The sequence below is a fragment of the Hyalella azteca genome, unplaced genomic scaffold (assembly GCF_000764305.2).
Source record: "Hyalella azteca isolate HAZT.00-mixed unplaced genomic scaffold, Hazt_2.0.2 contig7730, whole genome shotgun sequence".
Classification (NCBI taxonomy): Eukaryota; Metazoa; Arthropoda; class Malacostraca; order Amphipoda; family Hyalellidae; genus Hyalella; species Hyalella azteca.
Window position 1 is genome coordinate 71,319 of NW_025937846.1, and position 14,134 is coordinate 85,452.

Below are 14,134 nucleotides of genomic sequence, written 5' to 3' on the forward strand. Positions count from 1 at the left end.
GGGGACCTTTAACGCAAAAAAAATTATTTTCAACAGAGATTTTTTATCATTCTTTCGTTTGGGGACCTTTAAGGCAACAAAAATTTTGTTATCAACAGAGATTTTTTAGCATTCTTTCGTTTGGGGACTTTTAACGCAAAAAAATTTTGTTATCAACAGAGATTTTTTAGCATTCTTTCGTTTGGGGACCTTTAACGCAACAAAAATTTTGTTATCATCAGAGATTTTTTAGCATTCTTTCGTTTGGGGACCTTTAACCCAAAAAAAATTATTTTCAACAGAGATTTTTTAGCATTCTTTCGTTTGGGGACCTTTAACCCAAAAAAAAATTATTTTCAACAGAGATTTTTTAGCATTCTTTCGTTTGGGGACCTTTAAGGCAACAAAAATTTTGTTATCACCAGAGATTTTTAATCATTCTTTCGTTTGGGCACCTTTAACGTAACAAAAATTTTGTTATCACCAGAGATTTTTTATCATTCTTTCGTTTTGGGACCGTTAACGCAAAAAAATTATTTTCAACAGAGAAAGCGTACGCGTCGAGCGACTTTTACGCTCCAGACCACCCTACTATCGACGACCAGCTACAGCTGGCACAAAAAATCAGCGGCAGTTTGGGAGACCAAAGCAACAAGACGAGCCGCGGCCAGGCTATGTACGAGAAGCGCAAGCAGCGCTCAGAGAAGTGGGTTCACACAGGTACGGAATGCCGAAATAATCATTAAGTTTTTAATTTTAATGCTTTAACAGGTACGGAAATAATCATTAAGTTTTTAATTTTAATGCTTTATTTTAGTATTTAATTTTGCTACATTCATTTCATTTATCTCTTGCGAAACGTTTCTCTTGATTGGCCTGGGGCCATACTTTCAAAACTCGCTAAGTGAACGTAAGTCTTACGCTCTATTTTTCTTGTCTAGAATTGGTGGATTTTGCTTGAAAGGCCGTCAATGATTGGCTGATGAACTTACGATCTCTTAACTTTTTTTGAAAGTATAGGCCCTGATCAACAGTCCTAAGCATGAATAACTAGAAGTGTCGCTTCACAGGTCAGAATATCGAAATAATTATTTTATTTTAATATTATTGCTTTATTTTTAGTATTTAATTTTGCATGCGGTTTCGCTCTGAAAAATTTGTCAACTCTGATCAACTTACGAAATTCAGGATAAAAAATTTTAATAATCGTGCTCAATTCTACAATTTAATTTTTTATCGTTGAGTTCGCTATAAAAATTTTTGGTCGACGCATGTCGGCTCACGAAATCATATTATAAATTTCAATATTAATGAATAATTTCAGCATATAATTTTGCTCGCTAATTTCGCTGCAAAAGGTGAATCCACTCAGATAAGCTAACGAAATGAAAGTTAAATTTTCGTATTTATTTTTTTCTCATGTGTTGCTATAGTTTATCAAAGGGCATTTCTAACTTGATTTTACAATTTTCATGGCAATACAGACTTTGATGTATTTTTATGTTACTTTTGATTAAACTTAGAGTAACGGGCTTCATCCACGTGCACGATGATCATTACTTTCAATGATTCATATTACCTAAAATTATTCGATTTTTTCCAATTTCTCATAACCAGTTAGGTGGTAATTATTGAATTAATTATTATTATTTCTATTAACTAATTAATTATTATTATTACCATTAATTAACTAACTAATTAATTAATTAACTAGGCCATTGGTATCCTCATTGAGTTTCCGCTCTACTCAAAACCTGCAGTAATTTTTCGTCAATTTCATTACTTCATTATTGTTATTATTTAGCTTTGACACAGCTTGGTCGTAATACGAATTGAATCAGTAGATTCATCTGCTAATCAGTTCAAATAAACCGTAATATTTATACATGGGATATAAATTTGATTAACACTATAAAAGAGTTCGGGAGAGAATCAGTCCGTATTGACTTGGTTTGAATTATTGGGGCCTCTATTAAATTTTCGATCGTTGACATGCTTTCCAAACAATTATTTAAATGTTGCATGCATTACAAACTTGTGGGCAATGTCAGCAACGAAAAAAAAAATACTTTTTTTGTACTCTACACAAAAATTTCCATTTAACTTGATAATTTTCTAATACTCTATTCATCTTCCCTGTTAACTCTTTATCCTTCACTTTTCTGTACCTTCTCTTTCTCTGGGTTGCGGGACTGAAACTCACAGACGCCGGTCAACTTGTTCAGCAGGAGTATCAAGAAGAATTTGCAGGTAAATTGAACTATGTATTAAAATAAACGCGTTTATTTATCCATAGTGTACGGGGTTATCTTATCCTGGATTTGCCATCTAAGAATAATTTATTCGTGGTTTAATCAAATTACGGAAATAAATAATATCACAAAATAGGAAGAGTAAACGATGTCAAACAAATTAACGGTAAATTGTTAACGATTTTTACTCGAAGATTAAACTGCGCTATATTCCATTAACTTTACGCATTTTATGAAGTAACTTTAGACCTTGCACGAATGTTTTGTATTTAATTTCTAAACCTCCAACTTAATTGCATTTGTTATTAAAAAATTATGTAATAATTTGTTTAATTATTTTTATTCATTTGTTCATTTAATGATTATTTAAGCAATCAATTATTTACTTGTTATCCTTTGATTCAACTAATGCCGCCACACATGAAATCAAGGTGAGTTTAAAAAATGTAATAAAAAAAATTGTAAAAAAATTTATCTGCTGGCCATTGGATTTAAAATTATTTTACTTGATTAAGAATACCTAATCATTTAAGATTTGAGTAATTTCCTCGGATTACTCTTGGATTATTTCCTCGAACTATTCTTGGATTATTTTATCAGATTAAAATTATTCTTGGATTATGTACTCGGATTATTCTTAGATTATTTCCTCAAATTAGTCATGGATTATTTCCTCGAGCTATTCTTGGATTATTATCTCAGATTATACTGTAATTATTCTTAGATTATTTCCGTGGATTATTGCCTAAACATTTGAGGAATCGAGAATGTAATGTTCCGCAATGTTTTTCTAGACATGCATCTTGGACCCTCAGAGAATACATAAAATTCAATATTTACTGAATATCCGTGCTAAAAAGTTTCAGTGCCTATAAGGGATTTATTTCTATATTCTGAATTTAAATAATCGAAAACACGTCATCATCTTTGAATAAATGTAAAAGAAGCTAACAACAGAATTGCTTGTGCTCATATTTATCGTTGTCAGGGCCTAAGTGAAGAAATGAATAAAGTTAAATAAATCAACGCATTCAGGATTAAGAAATCAAATTCAAACCTAGAATCATCGTGTACTTTTGAGCATGAATTTAAATTAAATATTTGTAATATTTTGGTAATTCAATATATCTGGATTTTTCTACATGCGCTTTATTTAAAATAAGAAGAAGGCCTACTTTCTTTATACTCCAATAACACTATATACGTACACTCAAAAGCGAACTTAACCTCGCCCAAAACCACTGAATTCTGTCGTAATCAATTATTATAATAATTTATATTATTTAATTATCGCAGCGAAACCGCGTAGCACTGCCGCAAGATCGCAAATCCTAATGAAAAATTACGAGATTCTTGGATTATTTCCTCGGATTATTCTTGGATTATTTCCTCGAATTGTTCTTGGATTATTTCCTCGCATTATTCTTCGATTATTTCCGCAGATTATTGCCTGAAAATCAATCGAAAATTTAATGTTCCTCAATGTGTATTTCTAGACATGCAAACTCTGACTCTCAGAGAATTCAAAAAATTAAAAATTTTATGAATATCCGTGCAAAAGAGTTTCAGTGCCTAAAAATTTCTATCTATATTTTGAATTTAAATAACTAAAAACACGTCATCATCTCTGATTACATGTAAAGGAAACCAACGACAAGATTGCTCGTGCTCATATTTATCGTTGTCAGTGCCTAAACAATGAATGAACATGTACATATAACATTATCTACATTGCCCCCATTGTCCATAGGTATAATAGATTATAGGTATAGCCTGCTAAATTCCAAGCAATTATTAAAGGAATAAATTAATAAAGCTAAATAATAAATTAATTAACTAAATCAATACATTTAAGATCAAGAAATCAAATTCAAAATCAAAATACATCATGTACTTTTGCGCATTAATTTAAATCGAATATTTGTTACACTTTTGTTAAGTTAATATTTGTAGACTTTTCTACAATCGATTAATATAATATAGAAGAACAAACAAGGCTAGATAAGCTCCAATAACGTTATATACGTACACTTAAAAAATGAACTTAACATCGCGCAAAACCACTGGATTATTACGTACTCAATCATTATCACAGTCATTATAATCATTTATATTATTAAATTTTTGCATCTAAACCGCGTAGCACTGCCGCGAGATCGCAAATCCTAATGAAAAATTACGAGCTTGTTTTTTAAGAAAGTTAATCTTTATCAGAAGAAAAAAAACGTCCTACCAACGCAAAATATTGCCCTGCTTTTTCACAGTGTTGGGCCTGTCTCTTATACACATCTAGATGTGTATAAGAGACAGNGGAAGCGCATGTACACTTGCCCTATACATTACACGCTTCACTACAACAAACATGTGTGCAGTAGGGAACAAGCAGGCACTTACTTATTTCTGTATTTTGTTATACGGTACCTATTTCTGGATATTCTTATAAGTCACTCCATTAAATCAGTATATTCATATACAGCACTTATTTACTTCAGTATATTCTTATATGGCACTTACTTATTTCTGTATTTTCTTATACGGCACGTACTCATTTCCGTATATTCCTATACGGCACTTGCTTATTTATGTATTTTCTTATACGGCACGTACTCTTTTCCGTATATTCTTATACGGCACATACATTTCTGTATGTAGCGCATATTGCTGTGCAGCCGTACACAGATACAGCTGCAGCTGACGTACACAGCTGCAGCTGACGCACACAGCTGTATTTAGATTCACACAGGGTTTCCCACCGCGGCCGCCGCTGCCATGGAGACTTATTTTCTCTCTTGGCTTCGGTGATTAATTGGTCTATTCTTTTATTGTTTAAAGTTCTAATTTAATTCACATTGTTAACCAGCTCACTATATCAAATAAATAAATTTTCTTAAATAAATATGAATTATATGAAATCTTAAACGAGATTTTCAAGCATGACCTCTTTTCGTGAATAAATTATTCTGATATTTTATTTTGCACGGTGAAATCTCTTCCTTACAGTGAAGTTTCGAATTTGTTAATACGTCAAACTATTTGTCCTTTAACGGATATCAATAAAATTATTGACAAATTTATGAAAATAATTGAATTTATGCAATGGCTAGAAATAAAATTACAAGAAAAGTTCACAATCAATCATAAGAGAATCATTTTATCAATATTTAACTTAAAATTTAGATCTTGGTAAGTGGTCTTGGCTGCCATTTTCGTTTTAGATTAATGCAGCAATTTTCATATATTTACATTGGTCTGCTGATGTATGGTATTTAACTTAAAATTATTTAACTTCACTTTTTGTTATTAAAAGCATTGCTCATATTAAAGTTGTTTGGCGGTCCCTGGAGAGCCACTCTTGTAAAATTTCTCTCTATCGGCACGATTTACGCTGGTTTCTGTCAAATTTTCGGTTTTTTTTTCTGTATTTTTTCTTCCTCAAAGTCGGTCAATCTCATCCGTTTGATATTCAGCATTGATATCCAAGCTTTATTTTATGTTTCCGGAACCTTTAATTATTAAAATATTCTAATATTTTAACAGAATGTAAGTCTTTGTATGTCTGGGGTGCACGGAAGTAAATTTTTTTTAAACTTAAGTCGTGCCGAAGATTTTGCATCGTTCGTGAAATTATTTTCTAGCTACATATTGCATATCTCGTACATTTTCGGTTCAAACGGGAACTGTACTTAAATAAACGGTGCAAAATGCGTAGAGTTTCCTCAAATTCGTATCACCGAACTATCATTATTCAATTAAAATTTTTTACCACGTTTAATTTGTTCGTAAACGAATTGATCGATATCATTATGTTAATCCAGCAATATGATTAAATATAATACAGCAAATTCATTACCGAGCTAATACCAATATAATTAAATTATTCCTACAATATAAATAACGGGATATTAGCAATATTATTACCGAGTTATTAGTAATATCGTTTAACCCAGCAATATCATAACCAATATGATAGAAATATCTTTACCTTAATCGGGCAATATCATTGAATTAATTAAGCAACATCATTAAATTAACCCAGCAATATCATTAAATTAACCCAGCAATATCATTAAATGAGCCCAGCAACATCATTAAATTAACCAGCAATATCATCAAATTAACCCAGCAGTATCATTAAATTAAACCAGCACCATCATGAAATTAACCCAGCAATATCATTAAATTAACCCAGCAATATCATTAAATTAACCCAGCAATATCATTAAATTAGCCCAGCAACATCATTAAATTAACCCAGCACCATCATTAAATTAACCCAACAATATCATGAAATTAACCCATCAATATGACTAAATTGACAATATCAATAAATTAACCCAGCAATATCGTTAAATTAACCCATCAGTATTTCTAAATTGACAATATCAATAAATTAACCCAGCAATATCGTAAAATTAACCCATCAGTATTTCTAAATTGACAATATCAATAAATTAACCCAGCAATATCATTAAATTAACCCAGCAATATCATTAAATTAACCCAGCAATATCATGAAATTAACCCAGCAACATCATTAAATTAACCCAGCAATATCATTAAATTAAGCCATAAATTAACCCAGCAATATCATTAAATTAACCCAGCAATATCATTAAATTACGCCATATATTAACCCAGCAATATTATTAAATCAACCCAGCAATATTATTAAATTGACCCAGAAATATCATTAAATTAACCCAGCAATATCATCACCAAGAGGGTAAAGTTTGGCGCAGCACAACAGAAGTTTTTGGCAGCAGCGGCGGTAACCTGACGCCGTGCCAGCCAATGCACGGCGCTTGTCGTGCGTAGCTGTGTAGCTGTACTCTTTCACAGTGTACACAAATTATTAATTAATTATTATATTAATTAATGGCAGGTTAACCCAAAGGCTGTACTCTTTCACAGTGTACATGAATTATTAATTAATGGCAGGTTAATCCTAAGGCTGTACTCTTGCACAGTGTACACAAATTATTAATTAAGGGCAGGTTAATCCTAAGGCTTCACTCTTGCACAGTGTACACAAATTATTAATTAAGGCAGGTTAACCCTAAGGCTGTACTCTTGCACAGTGTACATGAATTATTAATTAAGGGCAGGTTAACCCTAAGGCTTCATTCTTTCAAAGTATACATGAATTATTAATTAAAAGCAGGTTAGCTCAGAAGCAGTACTCTTTCACAGTGTACGTAAATTATTAATTAATGAAAGGTTAACCCTAAAGCTTCATTCTTGCACAGTATGCATGAATTATGTATATAATTATTAATTAATGGCAGGTTAGCGTTGAAGCTGCACTGTTTCATAGTGCAGATAAATTCTTAATTAAGGGCAGGTTAATCCTAAAGCTTCATTCTTTCACAGTGTACATAAATGATTAATTTATAGCAGGTTAGCTCTGAAGCTGCACTGTTTCATAGTGCAAATGAATTTTTAATTAATAGCAGGTTAGCTCTGAAATTGCACTGTTTCATGGTGCAGAAAAATTATTGATTAATAGCAGGTTAACCCTAAAGCTTCATTCTTCAACAGTTTACATGAATTATTAATTCATAGCAGGTTAGCACTGTAGCAGCACTGTTGCATAATGCAGATAAAGTATCAATTGGCTGCAGGTTAATCCTAATTACATAATAAAGCTTATGTATTCTAATTAAGTTAAGAGCCCCTTCATAAAAGAATTTTTCAAAAATGATTGATTTTAATCACTTTTCAAAGCACGAAAAAAATATTTTCCATCATTTAGATTCAATTTATATTTGCCAATTGCAAAATCCAATTTATATTTTTTATCCAATCATTTCATATCTTCCACCTGAAATGTTGCTGATTTGGATAACCTTCATATGTTTTCAATGCTTCTATATAATTTAATTTTTAAACACCGTAAAATTTTTGGAAGAGGCCTCGACCTCTGCAGTAAACATAAAACATAAACATACCTAGTCACCATTTCCTAAAATTTCTTTATTCTAACATAAAATCTACTTTCCAAGCCTGCACTTCTCAACGCGCGCATTTCGCACGTTTAATTTTATTTCGTTAAAAATTTTCTGCTATTATAGCAACTTTTAAAACTCATTCCCAAAGCCAGATGCTATATCAATATCGCTCATCATTAAGCCTCAGTTTTAGAACTGAGTTGAGTTTTTTTTTTAACTTGATCCCTAAGCCATATACCGATATCAATATCAGTCACTAGTCGGCCACAGTTTTATCGCTTCACTGGGACTTTCCGCGGGCTTCTTCCTGTAGTCAATTCTGATTTAATAGCCTGGCTACGCGACGCTTTTAATATTAGACTGGGTGACGCCCAACACCTGCAAATTAAATAGAGTTTTGTGCCGCATTTTTGCGGTCTAGACTGAGACGAAGCTTGCCCACACACACGTGAATCATTCAGAGATATCGAGAGGCATGAATCATTTAGAGATATTAAGAGATTTGATCCATTCTAATGTATCAAGACACACGAACCGTTCAAAAAAATCAGGAGGTTTTAAACTATTTAAGTCAAGCGGCAATATTTTATCGTCAAAAACTTATAACTTTATGTATAAGTAGTGTAAATTTATATCCTATGAGAATCGTACTACGGGGAATAACACATTTTCTTTTCTCATTTACAATTTTTAGCGATGAAAGAATGCATGACAATAGCCTTTATTTTCAACTGCTTCGCTACGTTTGAATTCGATAGAACTTTTCGATCATTTGTATCAGGAATTTAAAAGCAAAGGCAATACCACAAAAATTCACCATTCTTTTCCCCAGGTATAAGGATACTCTCCCTGTTCTCATGCGATCGTCCCCAGTTTACAGATATACAGTTGTGCGCAGTGCGCATCTGCGCAGCGTACGTCGGTATGACGTTTCGCAATTTCTATACTAGGCTGGCAGAGCACAAAGGGAGTAGTTATAGAACGGGGAACATACTTGCACATCCCCCTCATTCCGCTGTACGTGTTCATGCCGAGCAGTGCAACACCTTTGTATCTGATAGTGATTTTAAAGTTCTAGCTTTTACAACCGGTTCTACTAATTTTAGAATCCCTGTATGTATTCAAACAGAAGACTAGTCTGAATGCTGCTTCTAACCCTTTTCCCCCTAGAAATACTAAATAGATAAAAAATAAAGTTTACAGATTTCAATAAAAATATCAACTTTTTATTGCGCCAAAAGTTCCTGAAATTCTGTTGCTAAACTTTCCTCATAACTATTCACCATTCACCAAAAAACTGACATTGCATTTTCTTATAATGATTGCATCTTCTTACAATAACTTTTTTTCAAATTTCTAACGTTGCAACTGGAGTTTGTTGTTTATTTTTATTGGATACAAATAGGAATTTACGTGTGTCTTAGAGTGTTTAAGCCTCAAACAATATGTTGAGTATCGCTGTAAGAAGCAGTAAAGACAGCTAGCGTTGCGGCAAACACCCAAATCACGCAAACTGAATTTCATGTTGGTACAGCAGAGTAATTATCATTCGCATTTATTCAAGTAACAGAGCATGAAAACACAATTAAATTAATCTTTGGCACTTGCTACAGAACAATTTGCGTATCCGTAAGTCATAGAGTGCAAAAACCTCGAAAAAATGTTTAGTATCGCGGAAAAAGAACAGTAACGGCTGCAAGTGATGCCGGTTAATGCAAAAACATTAATTAAAATAATTTTCGGCACTTGCTACAGAACAATTTGTATTTCCGTAAGTCATAGAGTGCAAAAACCTCAAGAATATGTTAAGTATCGCGGAAAAAGAGCTGTAACGGCGCTGATAATGCCAATTAGTGCAAAAAAAATTTATTAAGTTACTCTTCGGCACTTGCAACAGAACAATTTGTATTTCCGTAAGTCATAGAGTGCAAAAACCTCAATAAAAATGCTAAGTATCGCGGAAAAAGAGCTATAACGACGCTGATAATGACTGAATCTCGCGAGACATTCTACTCGCCAAAGAGACCATCGCACAGTAAGAGCTGTAACGGCGCTGATAATGACTGGATCTCGCGAGACATTCTCCTCGCCAAAGAGACCATCGCACAGTTTTGTCTCGCGAGGCTTGCAGCTATCGCTCGCCGCTGCCGGTGCCAAGCGCAGTCAGTAGCTCGGCGCGACCACGAGACGTGACCACGTCGGGAACTGAGGGTGTGCAAATACTTGGTATCAGAATACTTCTCTGATGGTTCTAGGGATACTCCTCTAGTCCTCTAATACTCCTCTAATTCTCCATGAATACTCAACCAATACTACTCTAAGACTCCTCTAATACTCCGACTAGTACTCCTCCAATTCTCCTCTAGTTTTCAAATACTCCGACTTGCACTTCTCAATTATCTATTAATACTCCTCTAATACTTTGCCAATACTCCTCTAATACTCCTACAATACTTCTCTAATACTCCTATCGTCATACTATAATATTTCGACTTGTACTCCTCCGATACCCCACAAATACTCCTCCAATTCTCCACTAATACTCCTCCAATAATCCTCTAATTCTCCGACTTCGAAATAAAGGTACATACTGAATGAAAAATTTTCACGGTTAAACAAATGTGAATTTTATTGTGTACATTGAAATACGCTTCGAGTGCGCAGTGAAAAGTGGCGTGTTAATTAACTAACTGTGAATTAGAAGAACATAAACAAAGAAAACAAAATTTCGTAATTTGGCAAACTTAATATAGTTAAGTTAACGCCAAGTCTAAGTCTAAGTGGAGTTGAAGTATTCAGGATCACTTCACAGTTGTTTGTGAACGTAACAAGCTGTGTAATAATATATAACTAAATAAATGATAATAATAACTGATAATCATCATCATTGGTAAAAACGGATTATAAACTCATAATACTCACCGGATTATAAACTCATAATACTCACCGGATTATAAACTCATAATACTCGCCAGATTTTAAAAAATCGCTTAGCCAATCGCGATCTTATTTTTTGATTGCGTTTACTGCGATTGATTGCATGAATTAGGTTTTAGGATTTTATGGACTGATTTTAAGCGATGTTATTGAAGAAACTTGATAATTTTTTTAGGATTCCTCGTGATTTCAGAGGATATTTAATTTCGTCAACTTTCCATAAAGGATCAAAAATGTTCTGGTACAAAAGTACCGAATTTAATTGCAAATAAGCTAAGCTAATGTCAATTATGATGTATATATTATTGAAGGAAAAGCTGTATTTAATGTAGTGTAGTATATTTAACACGTTGAGTACAATACTACCCACCGGTGAGTCGTATCGCCCCCATAAAATAAGTTCAATCACCATTTTCCAAAATTTCTATCATGAAATTTTTACAATTGCATATATTGAATGCACTCAATCGCATTCGACGTGTTAATTTAATGTGTAAATACTTTAAATGCTTCCCACAATTTAGGTCTAAAAAAATAAATCCTTTCGCAACACATGGAATTTCAGTTAAAGTATCTAAAGACCGAAATAACATCAGGATCCTGAATTTTGAGCATTTATGCCGTTCAATCCACCGTTAGTAAGCGACAAGCTAAGCTGTACTCATGTCACTTGAATTTTATATTATTCAAAGTTTTTTTCTTGTGATCAAAGACAATTCTATATCTCGTTCCTACTTAGGTTTACATATTTTTACAGAAATATCACGTGTTTTATTTTCTACATATATGAGCGCATGTCATTTATAATGTTTTTTGAAGTTTTCTCAATTAATTATGTGGTATATACCAATATTGTGGAGTTAGCGTTAAGTATTAGGCCGTTTTTGAGCCATAATTTGTTCTCGACGTCACAGAATTTGCACAGCTTACTCTTTTTCAAACCCACAACTCGCTGCTCTAATCCTGCTGCACTTAATCAAGTCACTGCGCCGATTTCGATCACAATCTTCGCAGCACCGCTGAGGTTCGAACATGCAACTCTCTGCTCCAGTATTGGTGATCTCAGCCACTCGACCACCTTGCTGAAATAAATTCTCGTAACTCGCAACTAGAAACTCGATGATGGCAAAAATAATTCCTAACGCCCAATTTGGAATGAAATGCGATTCATTTAATTTGATGTTTTATGTCATATCTGGGAACCTTATTTCTGACAGTTATTTCCAGGGGAACCGAGGGGAAACATATTTTATTGAGAATTATTTGTTAGAAAAAAGGCTTCCGGTAGAAATACGTGCAATAAAATAGGTTCCCCTACATTCCCCTGGAAATAATTGTTAGAAATAAGGTTCCCATTAGAATATTTTCACTGGGGACCTTATTTTTAACAGATATTTCCAGGGGAACCCTGGGGAACCACATTTTATTGAGAATGAGTTGCTAGAAAAAAAGGCTCCCGGTAGAAATACGTGCAATAAAATAGGTTAGTAATAGTAAAAATAGTAAAGTAAGTAAAGTAATAGTAATAGTAAAAATTAACTCGTACGCCCAATTTGAAATGAAATGCGATTCATTAAACCCAATGTTTTTTTTTTTTGGCATCTACAAAGCACTTACTTACGTCATCAGTCCTGACAGCTCCTGTATGGGTATTTCAGACAATTCTTCATTTGTTTTACATAATACTTTTTGTATTTCTTTAGCTGCTGTCATTTTGTATAGCTTTGTCTGGCAGTGCGCCACATAGCGACGCATTCTGTTGTTATTTTGGGCGACTTAGACCAGCTTCCGTGCAGTCTTTACTGGCAACATTTAGTGTCTTCCCATTAATAGAATATATAACACATTAATTGAATATACATTACATTAATTGAATATACGTCACATTAATAGAATATACATCACATTAATTGAATATACGTCACATTAATAGAATATACGTCACATTAATAGAATATATAACACATTAATTGAATATACATTACATCCATAGAATATAAATTCTATAATTGAATATACATTAAAGTCATATAATATATATAAAATTAATTGAATATACATTACAGTCATAGAATTTTAATTACATTCATAGAATATACGTCACATTGATTGATTGTTCATTACATTCATAGAATATAAATAACATTCATGGAACATACATCACATTGATTGAATACCGTATACATTACATTCATAGAATATATTTCACATTAAATGTATATACATTACATTCATAGAATGTACATCACATTAATTGATTATACATTAAATTCATAGAATATACATCACATTAATTGAATATACATTACAGTCATAGAATATACATTATATTAATAAAATTTACAATTATCTCTGAAATTGGACGTTCTAGCTTGAAATATTTATTCTAATAGTTAATGTTATTAATCAAAATTCTCGTACCTACTACGGTTTCATGTTTCAATATTCTCACCTCATTATTAATTGTTATCGAGTAGAATTATTTCAAGATATTTTATTTTCCAACTATTTAAAAAAATATGTATTCGTATTTATGCAGCGCCTTCTCGGTGCATATATAGTATTACCATATATGAAACCAAAAAATTTTTTATTTTAATTTTAAGTTATTTTTTGATGTAAATTTTAGTATTGTTTTTTGATGTATACACAAAATTTAGTCACTATTGAGTGGTTGGTCCATTATAATTTTCGCGATTTATTCACTTCGATCTCAGGTCTTAGAACTCTAGAAAAAATATTTATTCTTTCTTTATTCACACAGGAGCATACAAAAAAATTTCATAACAAGAAAATGACAAAAATTTGGAGAAAAAAAATACAAAATGCTTCATGCGAATGCCCATATAAGCTAAAAAGCTTCACAGGCTTCATTTATAAATCGATAATTAAAAAAATTCTTGAAACTTTGATCAATTCTATAAAAATTCCTGATATTAAATGTTTGTTTCAGGAAGAAGATTCTAGCAGGGAGAAGATTCCTCTGGAGCGACTCTTTACCCCAGCCACCGACTCCGG

General features: G+C 32.5%; 1 protein-coding gene across 1 annotated transcript in view; it reads left to right on the forward strand.

The window, feature by feature from the left end:
• Nucleotides 1-14,134, forward strand: part of LOC108666981 (pinin) — a gene marked incomplete at its 3' end in the record, with an annotated part of 43,329 nt that extends 29,195 nt beyond the window's left edge. Inside the window, 1 exon segment of the mRNA XM_047881365.1 lies at nucleotides 14,070-14,134. Within this exon segment, the coding sequence (XP_047737321.1) occupies nucleotides 14,070-14,134 (65 nt within the window).